Source organism: Oncorhynchus nerka, linkage group LG27 (genome assembly GCF_034236695.1).
Source record: "Oncorhynchus nerka isolate Pitt River linkage group LG27, Oner_Uvic_2.0, whole genome shotgun sequence".
NCBI lineage: Eukaryota > Metazoa > Chordata > Actinopteri > Salmoniformes > Salmonidae > Oncorhynchus > Oncorhynchus nerka.
In genome coordinates, this window is record NC_088422.1 from 107,160,801 (window position 1) to 107,188,182 (window position 27,382).

Sequence of the window (27,382 nt, forward strand, 5' to 3'; positions counted from 1 at the left end):
GAAGACAGGACAAAACAGATGTGGGACCAGGCTAGAGGATGAAGACAGGACAAAACAGATGTGGGACCAGGCTAGAGGATGAAGACAGGACAAAACAGATGTGGGACCATATCATAGCAGGATAGTTTTATTCTGTACAAAGTGTTTCAGTCTGATAAACATGGTACAACTCATCAAATCTGTGCTACTTATTTACACCTTCACTCGTATACAAAAATACCTTTATTTGGAACATTTCTACTTTCTCTACACAGACACCCATCCAGAGGGAGATCGATAGGAAATCACCCACCAACCACGAGGCCTCCCATTGGACAGCGCGTTTCCACCAATAAGAGGAATTTAACATGGCTGTTCCCTTCTCCATCACGGCCACCCTCATATAACCACTACTGTCCTCCCCACCGTACTCACTCAGACCGCACGACTTTAAGAGGTTCAGATATACAGTTAATATATGGTTATCACGTGATATGTAGAGGAGGGACGCACTGAGAGGCAGTCCTGACAGACAGACAACTCTGGACCAGGGGGGCCAGTCAGACAGACAACTCTGGACCTGGGGGGCAGTCCTGACAGACAACTCTGGACCTGGGGGGCCAGTCCTGACAGACAACTCTGGACCTGGGGGGCCAGTCCAGACAGACAACTCTGGACCTGGGGGGGGCCAGTCCAGACAGACAACTCTGGACCTGGGGGGCAGTCCAGACAGACAACTCTGGACCTGGGGGGCAGTCCAGACAGACAACTCTGGACCTGGGGGGCCAGTCCAGACAGACAACTCTGGACCTGGGGGGCCAGTCAGACAGACAACTCTGGACCTGGGGGGGCAGTCTGACAGACAACTCTGGACCTGGGGGGCAGTCCAGACAGACAACTCTGGACCTGGGGGGCAGTCCAGACAGACAACTCTGGACCTGGGGGGCAGTCCTGACAGACAACTCTGGACCTGGGGGGCCAGTCCAGACAGACAGACAACTCTGGACCTGGGGGGGGGCCACTCTGGACCTGGGGGGCAGTCCAGACAGACAACTCTGGACCTGGGGAGGCAGTCCAGACAGACAACTCTGGACCTGGGGGGCAGTCCTGACAGACAGACAACTCTGGACCTGGGGGGGCAGTCTGACAGACAGACAACTCTGGACCTGGGGGGGGGGGCAGTCTGACAGACAACTCTGGACCTGGGGCCAGTCCTGACAGACAGACAACTCTGGACCTGGGGGCCAGTCTGACAGACAGACAACTCTGGACCTGGGGGGCCAGTCCTGACAGACAGACAACTCTGGACCTGGGGGGCCAGTCTGACAGACAGACAACTCTGGACCTGGGGGTCAGTCTGACAGACAACTCTGGACCTGGGGGCAGACAACTCTCCTGACAGACAGACAACTCTGGACCTGGACCTGACTGACAGACAACTCTGGACCTGACAGACAGACTGGAACTCTCTGGACTCTGGACCTGGGGGCCAGTCCTGACAGACAGACAACTCTGGACCTGGGGGGAGGCAGTCCTGACAGACAGACAACTCTGGACCTGGGGGCCAGTCCTGACAGACAGACAACTCTGGACCTGGGGGGAGGCAGTCTGACAGACAGACAACTCTGGAGTTTTGGTATCTTGTAGATATTGCACTATGAAAGAGAAGGGAGAGAGAGGATGGGGGGCAGGGATTGATTGTGCGTTAAATGGTACTCCCCTTCAGCGTGGGAGCGAGAGGCAGAGAACAGATCGGCACCAGAAGGGTGGAGCGAGAGAAAGGTTAAAGGGTCATGTCTGGAGGAGTTCACCCTTCCTCAGACCCCTCTTCTTAGATCCTACATTCCTTCCTCCTCCTCATTTGCCCTGAAAGTTACTGAGCTCCATCTCATCTTTGCGTCGTCTCTGCTGGGCGAACAGAGAGCTGAAGGGGTACAGCTTGGCCTTGGCTGGGTATCTCTGTCCTGCTATATCCACCTCGTAATCTCCCCTGTTGATGAAGTCTGGGGTCACTGCTGCAGGGGAGCCGTCCAGGGAGGGCGGCGAGACAAAGCCCAGACACACGTGTCTCTCAGGGTGTAGGAGTAGGCAGAGGAGGTGGTGGTACCCACAGCTCCCCATTCCTGAAGAGACAGAGAGAAAGAGAGAGACAGAGACAGAGAGAGACAGAGACAGAGAGAGACAGAGAGAGAGACAGAGAGAGAAAGAGACAGAGAGAAAGAGACAGAGACAGAGACAGAGAAGACAGAGAGAGAGAGACAAGAGAGAGACAGAGAGAAAGACAGAGACAGAGACAGAAAGAGACAGAGAAGAGAGATAGACGAGATGACAGAGAGAGAAAGAGAGAGAGAGAGAAGAGAGACAGAGACAGAGAGAGAGACAGAGACGAGACAGAGAGAGATAGACGAGATGACAGAGAGAGAAAGAGAGAGCGAAAGAGAGAAAGAGACGAGACAGAAGCATTAGATGGTGAAAATAAAATATTATTGATCCAGATAGCCTCTTCATCCAGAAAGGCAGTTTATGGGTTCAGAGGCTAGGGCAGTTTAGGGGTTCAGAGGCTAGGGCAGTTTAGGGTTCAGAGGCTAGGGCAGTTTATGGGTTCAGAGGCTAGGGCAGTTTAGGGTTCAGAGGCTAGGGCAGTTTAGGGGTTCAGAGCTAGGGCAGTTTAGGGGTTCAGAGGCTAGGGCAGTTTAGGGTTCAGAGGCTAGGGCAGTTTAGGGGTTCAGAGGCTAGGGCAGTTTAGGGGTTCAGAGGCTAGGGCAGTTTAGGGGTTCAGAGCCTCAGTTTAGGGGTTCTCCAGACCAGGCCAGTTTAAGGTTCAGAGGCTAGGCAGTTTAGGGGTTCAGAGGCTAGGGCAGTTTAGGGGTTCAGAGGGCTAGGGCAGTTTAGGGGTTCAGAGGCTAGGGCAGTTTATGGGTTCAGAGGCTAGGGCAGTTTAGGGGTTCAGAGGCTAGGGTCTAGTTTATGGGTTCAGAGGCTAGGGCAGTTTAGGGGTTCAGAGGCTAGGGCAGTTTAGGGTTCAGAGGCTAGGAGCAGTTTAGGGTTCAGAAGGCTAGGGCAGTTTAGGGGTTCAGAGGCTAGGGCAGTTTAGGGTTCAGAGGCCTGTTTAACCTAGGGCAGGAGGGGTTCAGAGGCTAGGGCCAGAGGCCAGGAGGGGTTCAGAGGGAGGGCAGAGGAGGGGTTCAGAGCTAGGGCAAGTTTAGGGGTTCAGAGAGGGCAGTTTAGGGGGTTCAGAGGCTAGGGCAGTTTAGGGGTTCAGAGGCTAGGGCAGTTTATGGGTTCAGAGGCTAGGGCCCCAGGGGTTCAGAGGCTAGGAGCAGTTTTGTGGGTTCAGAGGCTAGGGCAGTTTAGGGGTTCAGAAATAGGGGAGTTTTAGGGGGTCCAGGGCAGTTTAGGGGTTCAGAGGCTAGGGCAGTTTAGGGGACAGAGGCTAGGGGCAGTTTAGGGGTCCAGAGAGCTAGGGCAGTTTAGGGGTTCAGAGGCAGGGCAGTTTAGGGGTTCAGAGGCTAGGGCAGTTTTTAGGGGTTCAGAGGCTTGTCCTGGAGATGGGTTCTCCCCACCAGGGACAAGGCCCAGCTCTGTGTCATGTTTAGGGGGTTCAGAGAGCTTGTCTAACCTGAGGATGGGTTCTCCCCACCAGGGGCCACAGGTCCAGCTCTGTGTCATGATCCTCCAGGACCAACATGATGAAGGAGGCTCACCCCTCCTGACGCTGATGCAGCAGACGCTCGACCCAGGAAGTCTATGTCCTGGAGGAGGGGACAGACGAGGGAGGAGGGGATAGAGAGAGGAGGAGACAGAGAGGAGGAGGAGGAGGGGACAAGAGAGAGAGGAGGAGGGGACAGAGAGAGGAGGAGGGAGGGGACAGAGAGGAGGAGGAGGGACAGAGAGGAGGAGGAGGGGACAGAGAGAGGAGGAGGAGGGGACAGAGAGGAGGAGGAGGGGACAGAGAGAGGAGGAGGAGGGGACAGAGAGAGGAGGAGGAGGGGACAGAGAGAGGGAGGAGGAGGGGACAGAGAGGAGGAGGAGGGGACAGGGAGGATGAGGGGGACAGGAGAGGAGGAGGAGGGACAGAGAGAGGAGGAGGGGACAGAGAGGAGGAGGAGGGGACAGAGAGAGGAGGAGGAGGGGACAGAGAGAGGAGGGGACAGAGAGAGGAGGGGACAGAGAGAGGAGGAGGGGACAGAGAGAGGAGGACAGGAGACACAGAGAGAGGAGGAGGGGACAGAGAGAGGAGGGTACAGAGAGAGGAGGAGGGGACAGAGAGAGGAGGGGGTACAGAGAGAGGAGGGGGACAGAGAGAGGAGGAGGAGGAGGGGACAGAGAGAGGAGGAGGGACAGAGAGAGTAGGAGGGGTATCACAGAGAGTAGGAGGGTACAGAGAGAGGAGGAGGAGGGGGACAGAGAGGAGGATGGGGTACAGAGAGAGGAGGAGGAGGGGACAGAGAGGAGGAGGAGGGGACAGAGAGAGAGGAGGAGGGGACAGAGAGGAGGATGGGGTATAGAGAGAGGAGGAGGGGACAGAGAGAGGATAATGGGGTATAGAGAGGAGGAGGAGGGGACAGAGAGAGGAGGAGGGGTACAGAGAGAGAGGAGGAGGAGGGGACAGAGAGAGGAGGAGGGGGTACAGAGAGAGAGGAGGAGGAGGGGACAGAGAGAGGAGGAGGGGGTACAGAGAGAGGAGGAGGGGACAGAGAGAGGAGGAGGAGGGGATAAGACCAAACATCAACCAGACCTCATCAGTAACACAGTACAGGACTAAGGACCTGTTCAGACCCAACTAAATATTGGGGTCCGTGGGTCGTACCGTGTCAAACTTGACCCTGAACTCCCGTCCACACTCCAGGGGAGTGGTGAAAGGATCCAGGTCCTGACCCCAGAAGGCAAAGAACTTCTCTATTCGGAGAGAACGCAGGGCGTAGTACCCAGCGTTACGGATCCCATACTTCTGGCCCACTGACATCACCTCGTTGTAGACATGGAGCGCATACTGGAGGAGACGAGAGAGAGAAGAGGGGAGAGGGGAGAGAGGGAGAGAGAGAGAGGGGAGAGAGGGGAGAGAGAGAGAGAGAGAGAGGGGGAGAGGGGGAGGGGGGGGGGGAGAGGGGGAGGGAGAGAGACACAGAGAGACAGAGACACAGAGAGACAGAGACACAGAGACACAGAGAGACAGAGAGACAGAGACACAGAGAGACACAGAGAGAGAGAGAGACACAGAGACACAGAGAGACAGAGAGACAGAGAGACAGAGGAGAGAGAGAGGGGGGAGAGAGAGAGGAGGGGGAGAGAAGGGGAGAGAGAGAGGGAGGTGGGAGAGAGAGAGAAAGAGACAGAGAGAGAGAGGGCGTATCAATAACACTGTGTGATAACAAAATGTCCCATCAAACACACATCTTATTTTACTGATGAAGCACATACAGTATGTGATTGTGTTCAGACAAACCAGTAGTGTATAACTAGTAGTATATAACTAGTAGTATATAACTAGTAGTATATAACCAGTAGTATATATAACTAGTAGTATATAACTAGTAGTATATAACTAGTAGTATATAACCAGTAGTATATATAGACTAGTAGTATATAACCAGTAGTATATAACCAGTAGTATATATAGACTAGTATTATATAACTAGTAGTATATAACTAGTAGTATATAACCAGTAGTATATATAGACTAGTAGTATATAACCAGTAGTATATATAGACTAGTAGTATATAACTAGTAGTATATAACCAGTAGTATATATAGACTAGTATTATATAACTAGTAGTATATATAGACTAGTAGTATATAACTAGTAGTATATAACCAGTAGTATATATAGACTAGTAGTATATAGACTCAGTAGTATATAACTAGTAGTATATAACTAGTAGTATATAACCAGTAGTGTATATAGACTAGTAGTATATAACCAGTAGTATATAACCAGTAGTATATATAGACTAGTATTATATAACTAGTAGTATATAACCAGTAGTATATATAGACTAGTATTATATAACTAGTAGTATATAACCAGTAGTATATATAGACTAGTATTATATAACTAGTAGTATATATAGACTAGTAGTATATAACCAGTAGTATATAACTAGTAGTGTATATAGACTAGTAGTATATAACTAGTAGTATATAACTAGTAGTATTAGACTATAGATATAGTAGTATATAACTAGTAGTATATAACCAGTAGTATATAACCAGTAGTGTATATAGACTAGTAGTATATAACCAGTAGTATATAACCAGTAGTATATATAGACTAGTATGATATAACTAGTAGTATATAACTAGTAGTATATATAGACTAGTAGTATATAACCAGTAGTATATAACTAGTAGTGTATATAGACTAGTAGTATATAACCAGTAGTATATAACTAGTAGTATATATAGACTAGTAGTATATAGACTAGTAGTATATAACTAGTAGTATATAACCAGTAGTAGTATATAACTAGTAGTATATAACCAGTAGTATATATAGACTAGTATTATATAACTAGTAGTATATAACCAGTAGTATATATAGACTAGTATTATATAACTAGTAGTATATATAGACTAGTATTATATAACTAGTAGTATATATAGACTAGTAGTATATAACCAGTAGTATATAACTAGTAGTGTATATAGACTAGTAGTATATAACCAGTAGTATATAACTAGTAGTATATAGACTAGTAGTATATATAACTAGTAGTATATAACCAGTAGTATATAACTAGTAGTATATAACCAGTAGTATATAACTAGTAGTATATATAGTAGTATATAACTAGTAGTATATATAGACTAGTAGTATATAACCAGTAGTATATATAACTAGTAGTATATAACTAGTAGTATATATATAGACTAGTAGTATATAACCAGTAGTATATAACTAGTAGTATATATAGACTAGTAGTATATAACCAGTAGTATATAACCAGTATATATATAGACTAGTAGTATATATAACCAGTAGTATATAACTAGTAGTATATAACTAGTAGTATATATAGACTAGTAGTATATAACCAGTAGTATATAATAGACTAGTATTATATAACTAGTAGTATATAACCAGTAGTATATAACTAGTATTATATAACTAGTAGTATATAGACTAGTAGTATATAACCAGTAGTACATATAGACTAGTATTATATAACTAGTAGTATATAACCAGTAGTATATATAGACTAGTATTATATAACTAGTAGTATATAACTAGTAGTATATATAGACTAGTAGTATATAACCAGTAGTATATAACTAGTAGTGTATATAGACTAGTAGTATATAACCAGTAGTATATAACTAGTAGTATATATATAGACCAGTAGTATATATAGACTAGTAGTATATAACTAGTAGTATATAATAGTAGTATATATAGACTAGTAGTATTTAACTAGTAGTATATATAGACTAGTAGTATATAACCAGTAGTATATAACTAGTAGTATATAACTAGTAGTATATATAGACTACTAGTATATATAGACTAGTAGTATATAACTAGTAGTATATAAGACAGTAGTATATAACTAGTAGTATATAACTAGTAGTATATAACCAGTAGTATATATAGACTAGTAGTATATAACTAGTAGTATATAACCAGTAGTATATATAGACTAGTAGTATATAACTAGTAGTATATAACTAGTAGTATATATAGACTAGTAGTATATAACCAGTAGTATATAACCAGTAGTGTATATAGACTAGTAGTATATAACCAGTAGTATATAACTAGTAGTATATATAGACTAGTAGTATATATAGACTAGTAGTATATAACTAGTAGTATATAACTAGTAGTATATATAGACTAGTAGTATATAACTAGTAGTATATAACTAGTAGTATATAACTAGTAGTATATAACCAGTAGTATATAACTAGTATTATATAACTAGTAGTATATAACCAGTAGTATATATAGACTAGTAGTATATAACCAGTAGTGTATAACCAGTAGTATATATAGACTAGTAGTATATAACCAGTAGTATATAACCAGTAGTATATATAGACTAGTAGTATATAACCAGTAGTATATAACCAGTAGTATATAGACTAGTATTATATAACCAGTAGTATATAACCAGTAGTATATAGACTAGTAGTATATAACCAGTAGTGTATATAGACTAGTATTATATAACCAGTAGTATATAACCAGTAGTATATATAGACTAGTATTATATAACCAGTAGTATATAACCAGTAGTATATAACCAGTAGTATATAGACTAGTATTATATAACTAGTAGTATATAACCAGTAGTATATAGACTAGTATTATATAACTAGTAGTATATAACCAGTAGTATATATAGACTAGTAGTATATAACTAGTAGTATATAACCAGTAGTGTATATAACCAGTAGTATATATAACTAGTAGTATATAACCAGTAGTATATATAGAGTAGTACATAGTATTATATAACTAGTAGTATATAACCAGTAGTATATAACTAGTAGTATATAACCAGTAGTATATAACTAGTAGTATATATAGACTAGTATTATATAACTAGTAGTATATAACCAGTAGTGTATAACCAGTAGTGTATATAGACTAGTAGTGTATAACCAGTAGTGTATAACCAGTAGTGTATAACCAGTAGTATATATAGACTAGTAGTATATAACCAGTAGTATATAACCAGTAGTATATAACCAGTAGTATATATAGACCAGTAGTATATAACCAGTAGTGTATAACTAGTAGTATATAACCAGTAGTATATAGACTAGTAGAATATAGACTAGTAGTATATAACCAGTAGTATATATAGACTAGTAGTATATAACCAGTAGTATATAACCAGTAGTATATAGACTAGTAGTATATAACCAGTAGTATATAACCAGTAGTGTATAACCAGTAGTATATATAGACTAGTAGTATATAACCAGTAGTATATATAGACTAGTAGTATATAACCAGTAGTATATAACTAGTAGTATATAACCAGTAGTGTATAACCAGTAGTATATATAGACTAGTAGTATATAACCAGTAGTATATAGACTAGTAGTATATAACTAGTAGTATATAACCAGTAGTGTATAACCAGTAGTATATATAGACTAGTAGTATATAACCAGTAGTATATATAGACTAGTAGTATATAGACTAGTAGTATATAACTAGTAGTATATAACCAGTAGTATATAGACTAGTATTATATAACTAGTAGTATATAACCAGTAGTATATAGACTAGTATTATATAACTAGTAGTATATAACCAGTAGTGTATAACCAGTAGTATATATAGACTAGTAGTATATAACCAGTAGTATATATAGACTAGTAGTATATAACTAGTAGTATATAACAGTAGTATATAACTAGTAGTATATAACCAGTAGTATATAGACTAGTAGTATATAACTAGTAGTATATAACTAGTAGTATATAACCAGTAGTATATAAGACAGTAGCAGTATATAGACTAGTAGTGTATAACCAGTAGTGTATAACCAGTAGTGTATAACCAGTAGTGTATATAGACTAGTAGTATATAACCAGTAGTATATAACCAGTAGTATATAACCAGTAGTATATATAGACTAGTATTATATAACCAGTAGTATATAACCAGTAGTATATAGACTAGTATTATATAACTAGTAGTATATAACCAGTAGTATATAGACTAGTATTATATAACTAGTAGTATATAACCAGTAGTATATATAGACTAGTAGTATATAACCAGTAGTATATAACCAGTAGTATATAACCAGTAGTATATAGACTAGTAGTATATAACCAGTAGTATATATAGACTAGTAGTATATAGACTAGTAGTATATAACTAGTAGTATATAACCAGTAGTATATATAGACTAGTAGTATATAACTAGTAGTATATAACTAGTAGTATATAACCAGTAGTATATAGACTAGTAGTATATAACCAGTAGTATATAGACTAGTAGTAGTAGTATATAACCAGTAGTATATATAGACTAGTAGTATATAACTAGTAGTATATAACCAGTAGTATATAACCAGTAGTATATAGACCAGTAGTATATAACCAGTAGTATATAACCAGTAGTATATATAGACTAGTAGTATATAACCAGTAGTAGTATATATAGACCAGTATATATAACTAGTAGTAGTAGTATATAACCAGTAGTAGTATATAACCAGTAGTATATAACAGTAGTATATAGACTAGTAGTATATAACCAGTAGTATATAGACTAGTAGTATATAACTAGTAGTATATAACCAGTAGTATATAACCAGTATATAACCAGTAGTATATAGACTAGTATTATATAACTAGTAGTATATAACCAGTATATAACCAGTAGTATATAGACTAGTAGTATATAACCAGTAGTATATAGACTAGTAGTATATAAGTAGTATATAACTAGTATATAACCAGTAGTGTATAACCAGTAGTATATAGACTAGTAGTATATAACCAGTAGTATATAACTAGTAGACTAGTAGTATATAACTAGTAGTATATAACCAGTAGTATATATAGACTAGTAGTATATAACCAGTAGTATATATAGACTAGTAGTATATAGACTAGTAGTATATAACTAGTAGTATATAACCAGTAGTATATAGACTAGTATTATATAACTAGTAGTATATAACCAGTAGTATATAGACTAGTATTATATAACTAGTAGTATATAACCAGTAGTATATATAGACTAGTAGTATATAACTAGTAGTATATAACCAGTAGTGTATAACCAGTAGTATATATAGACTAGTAGTATATAACCAGTAGTATATATAGACTAGTAGTATATAGACTAGTAGTATATAACTAGTAGTATATAACCAGTAGTATATAACCAGTAGTATATAACTAGTAGTATATATAGACTAGTATTATATAACTAGTAGTATATAACCAGTAGTGTATAACCAGTAGTGTATATAGACTAGTAGTGTATAACCAGTAGTGTATAACCAGTAGTGTATAACCAGTAGTATATATAGACTAGTAGTATATAACTAGTAGTATATAGACTAGTAGTATATAACTAGTAGTATATAACAGTAGTATATAACCAGTAGTATATATAGACTAGTAGTATATAACCAGTAGTATATAACCAGTAGTATATAACCAGTAGTATATAACTAGTAGTATATAACCAGTAGTATATAGACTAGTAGAATATAGACTAGTAGTATATAACCAGTAGTATATATAGACTAGTAGTATATAACCAGTAGTATATAACCAGTAGTATATATAGACTAGTAGTATATAACCAGTAGTATATAACCAGTAGTGTATAACCAGTAGTGTATATAGACTAGTATTATATAACTAGTAGAATATAACCAGTAGTGTATATAGACTAGTAGTATATAACCAGTAGTATATAGACTAGTAGTATATAACTAGTAGTATATAACCAGTAGTGTATAACCAGTAGTATATATAGACTAGTAGTATATAACCAGTAGTATATAGACTAGTATTATATAACTAGTAGTATATAACCAGTAGTGTATATAGACTAGTAGTATATAACCAGTAGTGTATAACCAGTAGTATATATAGACTAGTAGTATATAGACTAGTAGTATATAACCAGTAGTATATAACCAGTAGTATATAGTATATAACTAGTAGTATATAACCAGTAGTATATAACCAGTAGTGTATATAGACTAGTAGTATATAACCAGTAGTATATATAGACTAGTAGTATATAACCAGTAGTATATATAGACTAGTAGTATATAACTAGTAGTATATAACTAGTAGTATATAACCAGTAGTATATAGACTAGTAGTATATAACCAGTAGTATATAGACTAGTAGTATATAACCAGTAGTATATAACCAGTAGTATATATAGACTAGTATTATATAACTAGTAGTATATAACCAGTAGTATATATAGACTAGTATTATATAACTAGTAGTATATATAGACTAGTAGTATATAACCAGTAGTATATAACTAGTAGTGTATATAGACTAGTAGTATATAACCAGTAGTATATAACTAGTAGTATATATAGTAGTATATATAACAGTAGTATATATATAGTATATAACTAGTAGTATATATAGACTAGTAGTATATAACTAGTAGTATATAACTAGTAGTATATATAGACTAGTAGTATATAACCAGTAGTATATAACTAGTAGTATATAACCAGTAGTATATATATAGACTAGTAGTATATAACCAGTAGTATATAGACTAGTAGTATATATAGACTAGTAGTATATAACCAGTAGTATATAACCAGTAGTATATAGACTAGTAGTATATAACCAGTAGTATATAACCAGTAGTATATAGACTAGTATTATATAACCAGTAGTATATAACTAGTAGTATATAACCAGTAGTATATATAGACTAGTATTATATAACTAGTAGTATATAACTAGTAGTATATATAGACTAGTAGTATATAACCAGTAGTATATAACTAGTAGTATATAGACTAGTAGTATATAACCAGTAGTATATAGACTAGTAGTATATAACCAGTAGTATATATAGACTAGTAGTATATAACCAGTAGTATATATAGACTAGTAGTATATAACCAGTAGTATATAACCAGTAGTGTATAACCAGTAGTATATATAGACTAGTAGTATATAACCAGTAGTATATATAGACTAGTAGTATATAGACTAGTAGGATATAACCAGTAGTATATAACTAGTAGTATATAACCAGTAGTATATAACCAGTAGTATATAGACTAGTAGTATATAACCAGTAGTATATAGACTAGTAGTATATAACTAGTAGTATATAACCAGTAGTATATAACCAGTAGTATATAGACTAGTAGTATATAACCAGTAGTATATAGACTAGTAGTATATAACCAGTAGTATATAGACTAGTAGTATATAACCAGTAGTATATAACCAGTAGTATATAAGACAGTAGTATATATAGACTAGTAGTATATAACTAGTAGTTTATAACCAGTAGTATATAACAAGTAGTATATAACCAGTAGTATATAGACTAGTAGTATATAACCAGTAGTATATAGACTAGTAGTATATAACCAGTAGTATATAGACTAGTAGTATATAACCAGTAGTATATAGACTAGTAGTATATAACCAGTAGTATATAGACTAGTAGTATATAACCAGTAGTATATAACCAGTAGTATATAGACTAGTAGTATATAACCAGTAGTATATAGACTAGTAGTATATAACCAGTAGTGTATATAGACTAGTAGTATATAACCAGTAGTGTAGAGTAGACTAGTAGTATATAACTAGTAGTATATAACCAGTAGTGTATATAGACTAGTAGTATATAACCAGTAGTATATAGACTAGTAGTTTATAACCAGTAGTATATAGACTAGTAGTATATAACCAGTAGTATATAGACTAGTAGTATATAACCAGTAGTATATAGACTAGTAGTATATAACCAGTAGTATATAGACTAGTAGTATATAACCAGTAGTATATAGACTAGTAGTATATAACCAGTAGTTTATAGACTAGTAGTATATAACCAGTAGTTTATAGACTAGTAGTATATAACCAGTAGTATATAACCAGTAGTATATAGACTAGTAGTATATAACCAGTAGTATATAGACTAGTAGTATATAACCAGTAGTATATAGACTAGTAGTATATAACCAGTAGTGTAGAGTAGACTAGTAGTATATAACTAGTAGTATATAACCAGTAGTATATAGACTAGTAGTATATAACCAGTAGTGTATATAGACTAGTAGTATATAACCAGTAGTATATAGACTAGTAGTATATAACCAGTAGTATATAGACTAGTAGTATATAACCAGTAGTATATAGACTAGTAGTATATAACCAGTAGTATATATAGTAGTATATAGTAGTATATAACCAGTAGTATATAACCAGTAGTTTATAGACTAGTAGTATATAACTAGTAGTATATAACCAGTAGTATATAACTAGTAGTATATAACCAGTAGTATATAACTAGTAGTATATAACCAGTAGTATATAACTAGTAGTATATAACCAGTAGTATATAGACTAGTAGTATATAACCAGTATATAGACTAGTAGTATATAACCAGTAGTAGTATATAGACTAGTAGTATATAACCAGTAGTATAGTACTAGTAGTATATAACTAGTAGTATATAACCAGTAGTATATAACTAGTAGTATATAACCAGTAGTATATAGACTAGTAGTATATAATAGTAGTATATAACCAGTAGTATATATAGACTAGTAGTATATACCAGTAGTATATAACCAGTAGTATATAACCAGTAGTATATAACCAGTAGTATATAGACTAGTAGTATATAACCAGTAGTATATAACCAGTAGTATATAGACCAGTAGTATATAACCAGTAGTATATAACCAGTAGTATATATAGACTAGTATATATAACCAGTAGTATATAACCAGTAGTATATATAGACTAGCCATATATAACCAGTAGTATATAACTAGTAGTATATAACTAGTAGTAACTAGTAGTATATAACCAGTAGTATATAGACTAGTAGTATATAACCAGTAGTGTATAGTAGACTAGTAGTATATAACTAGTAGTATAACCAGTAGTATATAACCAGTAGTATATAACCAGTAGTGTAGACTAGTAGTATATAACCAGTAGTGTATATAGACTAGTAGTATATAACCAGTAGTATATAACCAGTAGTATATAGACTAGTAGTATATAACCAGTAGTATATAACCAGTAGTGTATAGACTAGTAGTATATAACCAGTAGTATATAACTAGTAGTATATAACCAGTAGTATATAGACTAGTAGTATATAACCAGTAGTATATAACTAGTAGTATATAACCAGTAGTATATAGTATAGTGTGTATCTCAACTCTATAGTAGTAAAGCATGAAGCCCGGCTCTCCTGTATAGTACATAACCAGTAGTGTATAGTAGACTAGTAGTATATAGTAGTCTAGTAGTATATAACCAGTAGTATATAGTATAGTGTGTATCTCACCTCTATAGGTATGTATATGAAGCCCGGCTCTCCTGTATAGTATATAACCAGTAGTATATAGTACTAGTAGTATATAACCAGTAGTATATAACCAGTAGTATATAACCAGTAGTATATAACCAGTAGTATATAGTAGTCTAGTAGTAGTATATAACCAGTATAAACAAGAGCTAAGGTTCAGTTGTATATAACTAGTAGTATATAACTAGTAGTATATAACCAGTAGTATATAACCAGTAGTGTAGTATATAACTAGTAGTATATAGTATAGTAGTATATCACCTCTAGTAGGTATGTAAAGCATGAAGCCCGGACTGTAGTAGTATATAACTAGTAGTATATAACTAGTAGTATATAACCAGTAGTATATAACCAGTAGTATATAGTAGTATATAACTAGTAGTATATAACCAGTAGTATATAACCAGTAGTATATAACCAGTAGTATATAACCAGTAGTATATAGTAGTCTAGTAGTATATAACCAGTAGTATATAACTAGTAGTATATAACCAGTTGTATATAACTAGTAGTATATAACTAGTAGTATATAGTAGTCTAGTAGTATATAACCAGTAGTATATAGTAGTATATAACTAGTAGTATATAGTATAGTGTGTATCTCACCTCTATAGGTATGTAAAGCATGAAGCCCGGCTCTCCTGTATAGTACATAACCAGTAGTGTATAGTAGTCTAGTAGTATATAACCAGTAGTATATAGACTAGTAGTATATAACCAGTAGTATATAGTAGTATATAACTAGTAGTATATAGTATAGTGTGTATCTCACCTCTATAGGTATGTAAAGCATGAAGCCCGGCTCTCCTGTATAGTATATAACCAGTAGTATATAAGTCTAGTATATAACCAGTAGTATATATAGTAGTATATAACCAGTAGTATATAGTAGTATATAACTAGTAGTATATAACCAGTAGTATATAGTATAGTGTGTATCTCACCTCTATAGGTATGTAAAGCATGAAGCCCGGCTCTCCTGTATAGTATATAACCAGTAGTATATAACTAGTAGTGTATAGTAGTCTAGTAGTATATAACTAGTAGTATATATTATAGTAGTATATAACCAGTAGTAAAGCATGAAGCCCGGCTCTATAGTATATAACCAGTAGTATATAGTAGTATATAACTAGTAGTATATAGCCAGTAGTATATATCTAGTAGTATATAACCAGTAGTATATAGTAGTATATAACTAGTAGTATATAACTAGTAGTATATAGTATAGTGTATATCTCACCTCTATAGGTATGTAAAGCATGAAGCCCGGCTCTCCTGTATAGTACATAACCAGTAGTATATAGTAGTATATAACTAGTAGTATATAGCCAGTAGTATATAACTAGTAGTATATAACCAGTAGTATATAGTAGTATATAACCAGTAGTATATAACTAGTAGTATATAACCAGTAGTATATAGTAGTCTAGTAGTATATAACCAGTAGTATATAGTAGTATATAACTAGTAGTATATAACCAGTAGTATATAGTATAGTGTATATCTCACCTCTATAGGTATGTAAAGCATGAAGCCCGGCTCTCCTGTATGGGTCATACTCATTACTCGGATCCCATTGGCGTAGCCCACACTCATTTCCTGTTGACACACACCACAGGTCAGGACAACCTTCGGCCTTGTGATGAGCCACTTCACGGTAAACATGACCGGGCGAAAGCCGGTTCCTCACCTTACAGAAGAGGGACGGGAAGTGTTCGGGAGTCATGGAGACATACGATAGTTCCCCTAGGACGTCCATCGCCCGCGGACCAATAAGATTCAGCGCTGTAGAAGGGAGGCCGGGGGTGAGGGTTCAGAACAGAAATGCATTGTGGGGAACTGAGGGGGAAGATCGAGGTTCTGCAGCGATAGTTCTCACCAGTGTACTTCCAGCTGACGTCCTCTAGGTGGAGCTGTGGGCCGTCAGGCATGTGCTTCTTCAACCACGACCAGCAGTGGACCTGCTGATCTGTAGGAGAGATGATGAAGAAGCTACAGAGACAGAGAGAGATGGAGAGAAAGGGAGAGAGAGAGAGAGGGAGAAAGAGACAGACAGAGAGAGAGAGAAAGATGGAGAGAAAGGGAGAGATGGCGAGAGAGAGAGAGAAAGAGACAGAGAGAGAGAGAAAGATGGAGAGAAAGGGAGAGATGGCGAGAGAGAGAGAGAGAAAGAGCCAGAGAGAGAGAGAGAGAGAAAGGGAGAGAGATGGCGAGAGAGAGAGAGAAAGAGACAGAGAGAGAGAGACAGATGGAGAGAAAGGGAGAGAGGAAAACATTTAGATGAGGAACTAACCCGGCGCTCCTATGTGACGCTCGTCCCTCAACAGACAGTGGAGACGAATGTGGAGCTGTCTGACATAAGACAAGGTGGTTCAGTCTCTATCCTGTTCATTTAGAGGACATTCACACGAGTTAGCCCCCAGGTGGAGTTATCCCCCAGGTGGAGTTATCCCCCAGGTGGAGTTAGGCCCCCAGGTGGAGTTAGCCCCCAGGTGGAGTTAGGCCCCCAGGTGGAGTTAGGCCCCCAGGTGGAGTTAGCCCCCAGGTGGAGTTAGGCCCCCAGGTGGAGTTTGCCCCCAGGTGGAGTTTGCCCCCAGGTGGAGTTAGGCCCCCAGGTGGAGTTAGCCCCCAGGTGGAGTTATCCCCAGGTGGAGTTTGCCCCAGGTGGAGTTTGCCCCCAGGTGGAGTTGCCCCCAGGTGGAGTTATCCCCAGGTGGAGTTAGCCCCAGGTGGAGTTAGCCCCAGGTGGAGTTATGAACAGGTGGAGTTCACCTGTTCTTCTGGACTTGACCCCTGCAGTGGTTCTTTCTTAGGTGGAGTAAGCCCCCTGTTGGAGTTAAGCTAAACCTCAGGTGGAGTTAGGTGGCTAAACTCTCACCTGTTCTTCTTAATGGCCCTCACCTGTTCTTCTTGTTGGAGTTTAAACCCCACCTGTTCTTCTTAATACACAGCTAAACTCTCACCTGTTCTTCTTAATGGCTAGCCCCCAGTTCTGGAGTAATGGCTACCCTCACCTGTTCCTTAATGGCTAAACTCTCACCTGTTCCCTTAATGGCTAAACTCTCCCCCTGTTCTTCTTAATGGCTAAACCTCACCTGTTCCCAGGTGGCTAAACCCCACCTGTTCTTCTTAATGGCTAAACTTCACCTGTTCTTCTTAATGGCTAAACTCTCACCTGTTCTTCTTAATGGTTTGCCCCTCACCTGTTCTTCTTAATGGCTGCCCTCACCTGTTCTTCTTAATGGCTACAGCTCTCACCTGTTCTTCTTAATGGCTGACACTCTCACCTGTTCTTCTTAATGGCTAAACTCTCACCTGTTCTTCTTAATGGCTAAACTCTCACCTGTTCTTCTAATGGCTAAACTCTCACCTGTTCTTCTAATGGTTAAACTCTCTCCTGTTCTTATTAATGGTTAAACTCTCACCTGTTCTTCTAATGGCTAAATCTCACCTGTTCTTCTAATGGCTAAACTCTCACCTGTTCTTCTAATGGCTAAACTCTCACCTGTTCTTCTTAATGGCTAAACTCTCACCTGTTCTTCTAATGGCTAAACTCTCACCTGTTCTTCTTAATGGCTAAACTCTCACCTGTTCTTCTTAATGGCTAAACTCTCACCTGTTCTTCTTAATGGCTAAACTCTCACCTGTTCTTCTTATTGGCTAAACTCTCACCTGTTCTTCTTAATGGCTAAACTCTCACCTGTTCTTCTTAATGGCTAAACTCTCACCTGTTCTTCTTAATGGCTAAACTCTCACCTGTTCTTCTTATTGGCTAAACTCTCACCTGTTCTTCTTAATGGCTAAACTCTCACCTGTTCTTCTTAATGGCTAAACTCTCACCTGTTCTTCTTAATGGCTAAACTCTCACCTGTTCTTCTTAATGGCTAACTCTCACCTGTTCTTCTTAATGGCTACACTCTCACCTGTTCTTCTTAATGGCTAAACTCTCACCTGTTCTTCTTAATGGCTAACTCTCACCTGTTCTTCACCTGTTGAATTAATGGCTAAACTCTCACCTGTTCTTCTTAATGGCTAAACTCTCACCTGTTCTTCTAATGGCTAAACTCTCACCTGTTCTTATTAATGGTTAAACTCTCACCTGTTCTTATTAATGGTTAAACTCTCACCTGTTCTTCTAATGGCTAAACTCTCACCTGTTCTTCTAATGGCTAAACTCTCACCTGTTCTTCTTAATGGCTAAACTCTCACCTGTTCTTCTTAATGGCTAAACTCTCACCTGTTCTTCTAATGGCTAAGCTCTCACCTGTTCTTCTTAATGGCTAAACTCTCACCTGTTCTTCTTAATGGCTAAGCTCTCACCTGTTCTTCTAATGGCTAAACTCTCACCTGTTCTTCTTAATGGCTAAGCTCTCACCTGTTCTTCTTGACTCTGACCACGCTGCAGTCGTTCTCATATCCGCCCCTCTCGTTCAGCATGCCCGTATGAACGATGTGACCCACTGGCACATCGAGGTCATTGGCACACAGGTGCTGCAGCAACGCCAACGCCTGGTCATCTGTAGACTGGCACAGAAAGAAAAGTAGTGACCGAGGGTGGTCTAACCATGGAGATAATGTCATTCACATTATAGCTGTGACCGAGGGTGGTCTAACCATGGAGATAATGTCATTCACATTATAGCTGTGACCGAGGGTGGTCTAGTCAGAGATAATGTCATTCACATTATAGCTGTGACCTAGGGTGGTCTAGTCAGAGATAATGTCATTCACATTATAGCTGTGACCTAGGGTGGTCTAGTCAGAGATAATGTCATTCACATTATAGCTGTGACCTAGGGTGGTCTAACCATGGAGATAATGTCATTCACATTATAGCTGTGACCGAGGGTGGTCTAGTCAGAGATAATGTCATTCACATTATAGCTGTGACCGAGGGTGGTCTAACCATGGAGATAATGTCATTCACATTATAGCTGTGACCTAGGGTGGTCTAACCATGGAGATAATGTCATTCACATTATAGCTGTGACCTAGGGTGGTCTAACCATCTAACCATGAAGATAATGTCATTCACATTATAGCTGTGACCGAGGGTGGTCTAACCATGGAGATAATGTCATTCACATTATAGCTGTGACCTAGGGTGGTCTAACCATGGAGATAATGTCATTCACATTATAGCTGTGACCGAGGGTGGTCTAACCATGGAGATAATGTCATTCACATTATAGCTGTGACCGAGGGTGGTCTAACCATGGAGATAATGTCATTCACATTATAGCTGTGACCGAGGGTGGTCTAGTCAGAGATAATGTCATTCACATTATAGCTGTGACCTAGGGTGGTCTAGTCAGAGATAATGTCATTCACATTATAGCTGTGACCGTGGGTGGTCTAGTCAGAGATAATGTCATTCACATTATAGCTGTGACCTAGGGTGGTCCAGCCATAGAGATAACATTCCTTTTTCTATTTCATTCTGTGGGTCCAGGGGTCAGATGATATCTCACTTCCCCTCCTCTCCCTTCCCTCTCCTTTCCAGGGGTCAGCCACCTACAGCTTCCATCATAAGAGGAAGTTGATACCTCACTTCCCCTCCTCTCCCTCTCCTTTCCAGGGGTCAGCCACCTACAGCTTCCATCATAGGAGGAAGTTGATACCTCACTTCCCCTCCTCTCCTCTCCTTTCCAGGGGTCAGCCACCTACAGCTTCCATCATAGGAGGAAGTTGATACCTCACTTCCCCTCCTCTACCTCTCCTCTCCAGGGGTCAGCCACCTACAGCTTCCATCATAGGAGGAAGTTGATACCTCACTTCCCCTCCTCTCCTTTCCAGGGGTCAGCCACCTACAGCTTCCATCATAGGAGGAAGTTGATACCTCACTTCCTCTCCCTCTCCTTTCTCACTCACAGTGAGCTCAAACTTGGTGAAGGAGGACATGTCGATGACACAGACGGCCTCCTTGCAGCATTTCACCTCCGCCCCCACGATGTCAAACCAGTCAGGCTTATAGAACGTCTTACTGGCATCCAGGGACAGCAGGTCTGAGAACAGATGATAGAACTGGTTAACTAAACAGACAGACACAGAGCTAAGAGAAAGGTCTGAGAACAGATGATAGAACTGTTTAACTAAACAGACAGACACAGAGCTAAGAGACAGCAGGTCTGAGAACAGAGGAACATGGTTTAGCTCTGATAGACAGAAGCATTGGGAAATTGTGGTGTGTGTGTGTGTGTGTGTGTGTGGGGTGGGGTGTGTGTGTGGTGTGGGGTGTGTGTGGTCTGCCTCACCCTTCCCTGCAGGGATGAAGTACTTGGCCCTCTCAAAGCCGTGTTTCTCCATCCATCTGGCTCCCTGGGTGTGTGACGTGTGGTGTGTGTGTGGTCTCCTCAGCTTCCCTGCAGGGATGAAGTCTTGGCCCTCTCAAAGCCGTGTTTCTCCATCCATACAGCCTGGGTGTGAGACGGAGTACACTGGGGAGAAGTCCTCAGCACCGGAGTCTGGAAGTCAGAACGGGAAACCGAGAGGGCTGGGTGAATATGAAGACAGTAACCTAAACCTGTCACTGTTACATTGAACTGGACAGGAGAGACAGACAGTCAAAACTGGTGAGAGAGAAGAAAGAAAGAAAGAAAGAGAGCAGGACAGACAGTCAGACACAGAGAGGGACAGTCGGGCAGACACAGAGAGAGGGGGACAGTCGGGCAGACACAGAGAGAGGGGGACAGTCGGGCAGGGACAGTCGGGCAGAGAGAGAGGGACAGTCGGGCAGAGAGAGAGGGACAGTCGGGCAGAGAGAGAGGGACAGTCGGGCAGAGAGAGAGGGACAGTCGGGCAGAGAGGGGGACAGTCGGGCAGAGAGGGGGACAGTCGGGCAGAGAGGGGACAGTCGGGCAGAGAGGGGGACAGTCGGGCAGAGAGGAGGGACAGTCGGGCAGAGAGAGAGGGACAGTCGGGCAGAGAGAGAGGGACAGTCGGGCAGAGAGAGAGGGACAGTCGGGCAGAGAGAGAGGGACAGTCGGGCAGAGAGAGGGGGACAGTCGGGCAGAGAGAGGGGGACAGTCGGGCAGAGAGAGGGACAGTCAGGCAGAGAGAGAGGGACAGTCGGGCAGAGAGAGAGGGACAGTCAGGCAGAGAGAGAGGGACAGTCAGGCAGAGAGAGAGGGACAGTCAGGCAGAGAGAGAGGGACAGTCAGGCAGAGAGAGAGGGACAGTCAGGCAGAGAGAGAGGGACAGTCAGGCAGAGAGAGAGGGACAGTCAGGCAGAGAGAGAGGGACAGTCAGGCAGAGAGAGGGACAGTCAGGCAGAGAGAGAGGGACAGTCAGGCAGAGAGGGACAGTCAGGCAGAGAGAGAGGGACAGTCAGGCAGAGAGAGAGGGACAGTCAGGCAGAGAGAGAGGGACAGTCAGGCAGAGAGAGGGACAGTCAGGCAGACATTACTAACAGGGAGTGTGATTGTGTTTGCTCTGGTCAGGACTCACGCATGACCTCCATGACCCTGTGTCGGAGGAAGGTTCGGCTGCTCTGAAGGTTGCCGTTACATTGCGTTTTATGTCCAGGGGCCAGACGTTAGCCGTGGGGTAACCATACGTCATCCACTCTGCCAGGTACCTGACGACAGAACACACTGCTTTAACCCTGACCTCTAACCTCTAACCCTGACAGACAGGACAGGGACAGTGGTAACCTAAACCTGTCTCCACCTGCCAGGACTGGGACACTGCTTTGGTAACCTCTAACCCTGACAGACAGGACAGTGGTAACCTCTAACCCTGACAGACAGGACAGTGGTAACCTCTAACCCTGACAGACAGGACAGTGGTAACCTCTAACCTCTAACCCTGACAGACAGGACAGTGGTAACCTCTAACCTCTAACCCTGACAGACAGGACAGTGTTGTAACCTCTAACCCTGACAGACAGGACAGTGGAACCTGACCACCCTAACCCTGACAGACCAGGACAGTGGTAACCCTAACCTAACCCTGACAGACAGGACAGACCTGACCACCCGACGTGAAGGGAGACCTGACCACCGACACCTCTGGGGAGACCTGACCACCCGACTACCGGGGAGACCTACTCAGTCTACCATACACTCCGGGGAGACCATGACTACTCCGACTACCTGGGGAGACCTCCTTCTACCATACTACTCAGTCTACCATACTACTCAGTCTACCATACTACTCAGTCTGGGTGTACTACTCAGTCTACCATACTCACCTCTTCTACCATACTACTCAGTCTACCATACTACTCAGTCTACCATACTACTCCTTCTACCATACTACTCAGTCTACCATACTACTCAGTCTACCATACTACTCCTTCTACCATACTACTCAGTCTACCATACTACTCAGTCTACCATACTACTCAGTCTACCATACTACTCAGTCTACCATACTACTCAGTCTACCATACTACTCAGTCTACCATACTCAGTCTACCATACTACTCCGTCTACCATACTACTCCGTCTACCATACTACTCCGTCTACCATACTCAATCTACCATACTACTCCGTCTACCATACTACTCCGTCTACCATACTACTCAGTCTACCATACTACTCAGTCTACCATACTACTCAGTCTACCATACTACTCAGTCTACCATACTACTCAGTCTACCATACTACTCAGTCTACCATACTACTCCTTCTACCATACTCCTTCTACCATACTACTCCGTCTACCATACTACTCCGTCTACCATACTACTCCGTCTACCATACTACTCAGTCTACCATACTACTCAGTCTACCATACTCAGTCTACCATACTCAGTCTACCATACTCAGTCTACCATACTCAGTCTACCATACTCAGTCTACCATACTACTCCTTCTACCATACTACTCCTTCTACCATACCTCAGTCTACCATACTACTGTATGTACTGGAAATGTCTACCATACTCACTCTCAACCCTAAAGTAGATCTACTGGAAATGTCCTGTCGTTCATACTCTCAACCCTAAAGTAGATGTCTGGAACCATCCTGTCAGTTCTACTCTCAACCCTAAAGTCAGATCTACTGGAAATGTCCTGTCTTCTCCTTCAACCCTAAAGTAGATACCTACTGAAATACTCCTTCGTTACTCACTCAGTCCCATAAACTAGATGTACTGGAAATGTCCTGTCGTTCTCACTCTCAACCCTAAAGTAGATGTACTGGAAATGTCCTGTCGTTCTCACTCTCAACCCTAAAGTAGATGTACTGGAAACGTCCTGTCGTTCTCACTCTCAACCCTAAAGTAGATGTACTGGAAATGTCCTGTCGTTCTCACTCTCAACCTAAAGTCTGTACTGGAAACGTCTGCTAAATGACTTAAATGTAAATGTAAATGTACTGGAAATGTCCTGTCGTTCTCACTCTCAACCCTAAAGTAGATGTACTGGAAATGTCCTGTCGTTCTCACTCTCAACCCTAAAGTAGATGTACTGGAAATGTCCTGTCGTTCTCACGTTCAACCCTAAAGTAGATGTACTGGAAATGTCCTGTCGTTCTCACTCTCAACCCTAAAGTAGATGTACTGGAAACGTCCTGTCGTTCTCACTCTCAACCCTAAAGTAGATGTACTGGAAATGTCCTGTCGTTCTCACTCTCAACCCTAAAGTAGATGTACTGGAAATGTCCTGTCGTTCTCACTCTCAACCCTAAAGCTCTGGATAAGAGCGTCTGCTAAATGACTTAAATGTAAATGTAAATGTACTGGAAATGTCCTGTCGTTCTCACTCTCAACCCTAAAGTAGATGTCAACCCTAAAGTAGATGTACTGGAAATGTCCTGTCGTTCAACCCTAAAGTAGACGTCCTGGAAATGTCCTCTCCTTACTTTCCTGCTCCGCCAGCGAAGGCCAGGCCAGAGGCGTTCATTCCAGCCAGGACGAAGTAGCCGTGCACCCCCGGTGTCTCCCCCATCAGACAGCGCATGTCTGGGGTGAACGACTCAGGACAGTTGACCAGCTGCTGAATCTCACACACCTCTAGTTCTGGCATCCTCCTCAACAGGGCTGACAGCATGGGCTCTGGGGGGAGGGTTAGAGGGGGGTTAGGTAGAAGAAACACCTCTAACTACACCATCCTCCTCAACAAGGCTGACAGCATGGGTTCTACAGGGGGAGGGAGAGGGGGTAAGAGAGGGGGTTAGGTAGAGACACTATGGACCGGTCAGTTACTATGGTATATAACCACCTCACATAAACACAGTATATAACCAGTATGGGTTCGATTCCCACTGGGGACAACCCATACTGTCTCAGTTGGTAAGAGTGTGGCATCAACATCATGGGTTCAATTCCCACTGGGGCCAACCCATACTGTCTCAGTTGGTAAGAGTGTGCGCCAACATCATGGGTTCGATTCCCACTGGGGCCAACCCATACTGTCTCAGTTGGTAAGAGTGTGGCGCCAACATCATGGGTTCAAATCCCACTGGGGACAACCCATACTGTCTCAGTTGGTGAGAGTGTGCGCCAACATCATGGGTTCAATTCCCACTGGGGACAACCCATACTGTCTCAGTTGGTAAGAGTGTGGTGCCAACATCATGGGTTCGATTCCCACCGGGGACAACCCATACTGTCTCAGTTGGTAAGAGTGTGGCGCCAACATCATGGGTTCAAATCCCACTGGGGCCAACCCATACTGTCTCAGTTGGTAATAGTGGGACACCAACATCATGGGTTCGATTCCCACTGGGGCCAACCCATACTGTCTCAGTTGGTAATAGTGGGACACCAACATCATGGGTTCGATTCCCACTGGGGACAACCCATACTGTCTCAGTTGGTAAGAGTGTGTGCCAACATCATGGGTTCGATTCCCACTGGGGCCAACCCATACTGTCTCAGTTGGTAAGAGTGTGTGCCAACATCATGGGTTCGATTCCCACTGGGGCCAACCCATACTGTCTCAGTTGGTAAGAGTGTGTGCCAACATCATGGGTTCGATTCCCACTGGGGCCAACCCATACTGTCTCAGTTGGTAAGAGTGTGTGCCAACATCATGGGTTCGATTCCCACTGGGGACAACCCATACTGTCTCAGTTGGTAAGAGTGTGCGCCAACATCATGGGTTCAATTCCCACTGGGGACAACCCATACTGTCTCAGTTGGTAAGAGTGTGGCGCCAACATCATGGGTTCAAATCCCACTGGGGCCAACCCATACTGTCTCAGTTGGTAATAGTGGGACACCAACATCATGGGTTCGATTCCCACTGGGGCCAACCCATACTGTCTCAGTTGGTAATAGTGGGACACCAACATCATGGGTTCGATTCCCACTGGGGACAACCCATACTGTCTCAGTTGGTAAGAGTGTGTGCCAACATCATGGGTTCGATTCCCACTGGGGCCAACCCATACTGTCTCAGTTGGTAAGAGTGTGTGCCAACATCATGGGTTCGATTCCCACTGGGGACAACCCATACTGTCTCAGTTGGTAAGAGTGTGTGCCAACATCATGGGTTCAAATCCCACTGGGGCCACCCATACTGTCTCAGTTGGTAATAGTGGGCCAACATCATGGGTTCGATTCCACTGGGGACACCCATACTGTCTCAGTTGGTAATAGTGGGACACCAACATCATGGGTTCGATTCCCACTGGGGACAACCCATACTGTCTCAGTTGGTGAGAGTGTGCGCCAACATCATGGGTTCAATTCCCACTGGGGACAACCCATACTGTCTCAGTTGGTGAGAGTGTGGCATCAACATCATGGGTTTGATTCCCACTGGGGACAACCCATACTGTCTCAGTTGGTAATAGTGTGCGCCAACATCATGGGTTCAATTCCCACTGGGGACAACCCATACTGTCTCAGTTGGTAATAGTGTGGCGCCAACATCATGGGTTGAATTCCCACTGGGGACAACCCATACTGTCTCAGTTGGTAAGAGTGTGCGCCAACATCATGGGTTCAATTCCCACTGGGGACAACCCATACTGTCTCAGTTGGTGAGTGTGCGCATCAACATCATGGGTTTGATTCCCACTGACAGGACAACCCATGGTGTGAACTGTCTCAGTGAACTGGAATGACACTAATACATGTGTGCGCCTGGGTGAATGAGTAACCCTAAACCAACATAAACATGGGTTCAATTCCCATGGGGACAACTGTTACATTGAATACTGTCCTCAGTTGGTAATAGCTGTGGCGCATATAAACAAATGGGTTCGATTCCCATTATCCAGACAGGACCCCTCCCTGTCTCATTGACTGGGTAGATCCTCCCGTCCAACATCATGGGTTTGAACCACAGGGACAACCCATACTGTCTAACCTCTGACCTGAGATGTGCGCCAACATCACTAGGGTTCAAGTAACCTTCCCACTGGGGCCAACCCATTTTACAAATCCTTCCGTCCATATGCACTCACAGAA

At 41.3% G+C, this 27,382-nt stretch overlaps 1 protein-coding gene across 1 annotated transcript in view; it reads right to left on the reverse strand.

Moving 5' to 3' along the window:
* Positions 1-3,679: 3,679 nt before the first annotated feature.
* LOC135559601 (pyruvate dehydrogenase phosphatase regulatory subunit, mitochondrial-like) overlaps positions 3,680-27,382 on the reverse strand; it is a 66,672-nt gene continuing 42,969 nt past the window's right edge. Inside the window, 10 exon segments of the mRNA XM_065011230.1 lie at positions 3,680-3,713; positions 3,715-3,731; positions 4,790-4,972; positions 16,527-16,616; positions 16,708-16,802; positions 16,897-17,009; positions 19,393-19,541; positions 20,889-21,022; positions 21,272-21,379; positions 21,431-21,481. Coding sequence (XP_064867302.1) covers positions 3,680-3,713; positions 3,715-3,731; positions 4,790-4,972; positions 16,527-16,616; positions 16,708-16,802; positions 16,897-17,009; positions 19,393-19,541; positions 20,889-21,022; positions 21,272-21,379; positions 21,431-21,481 — 974 coding nt within the window.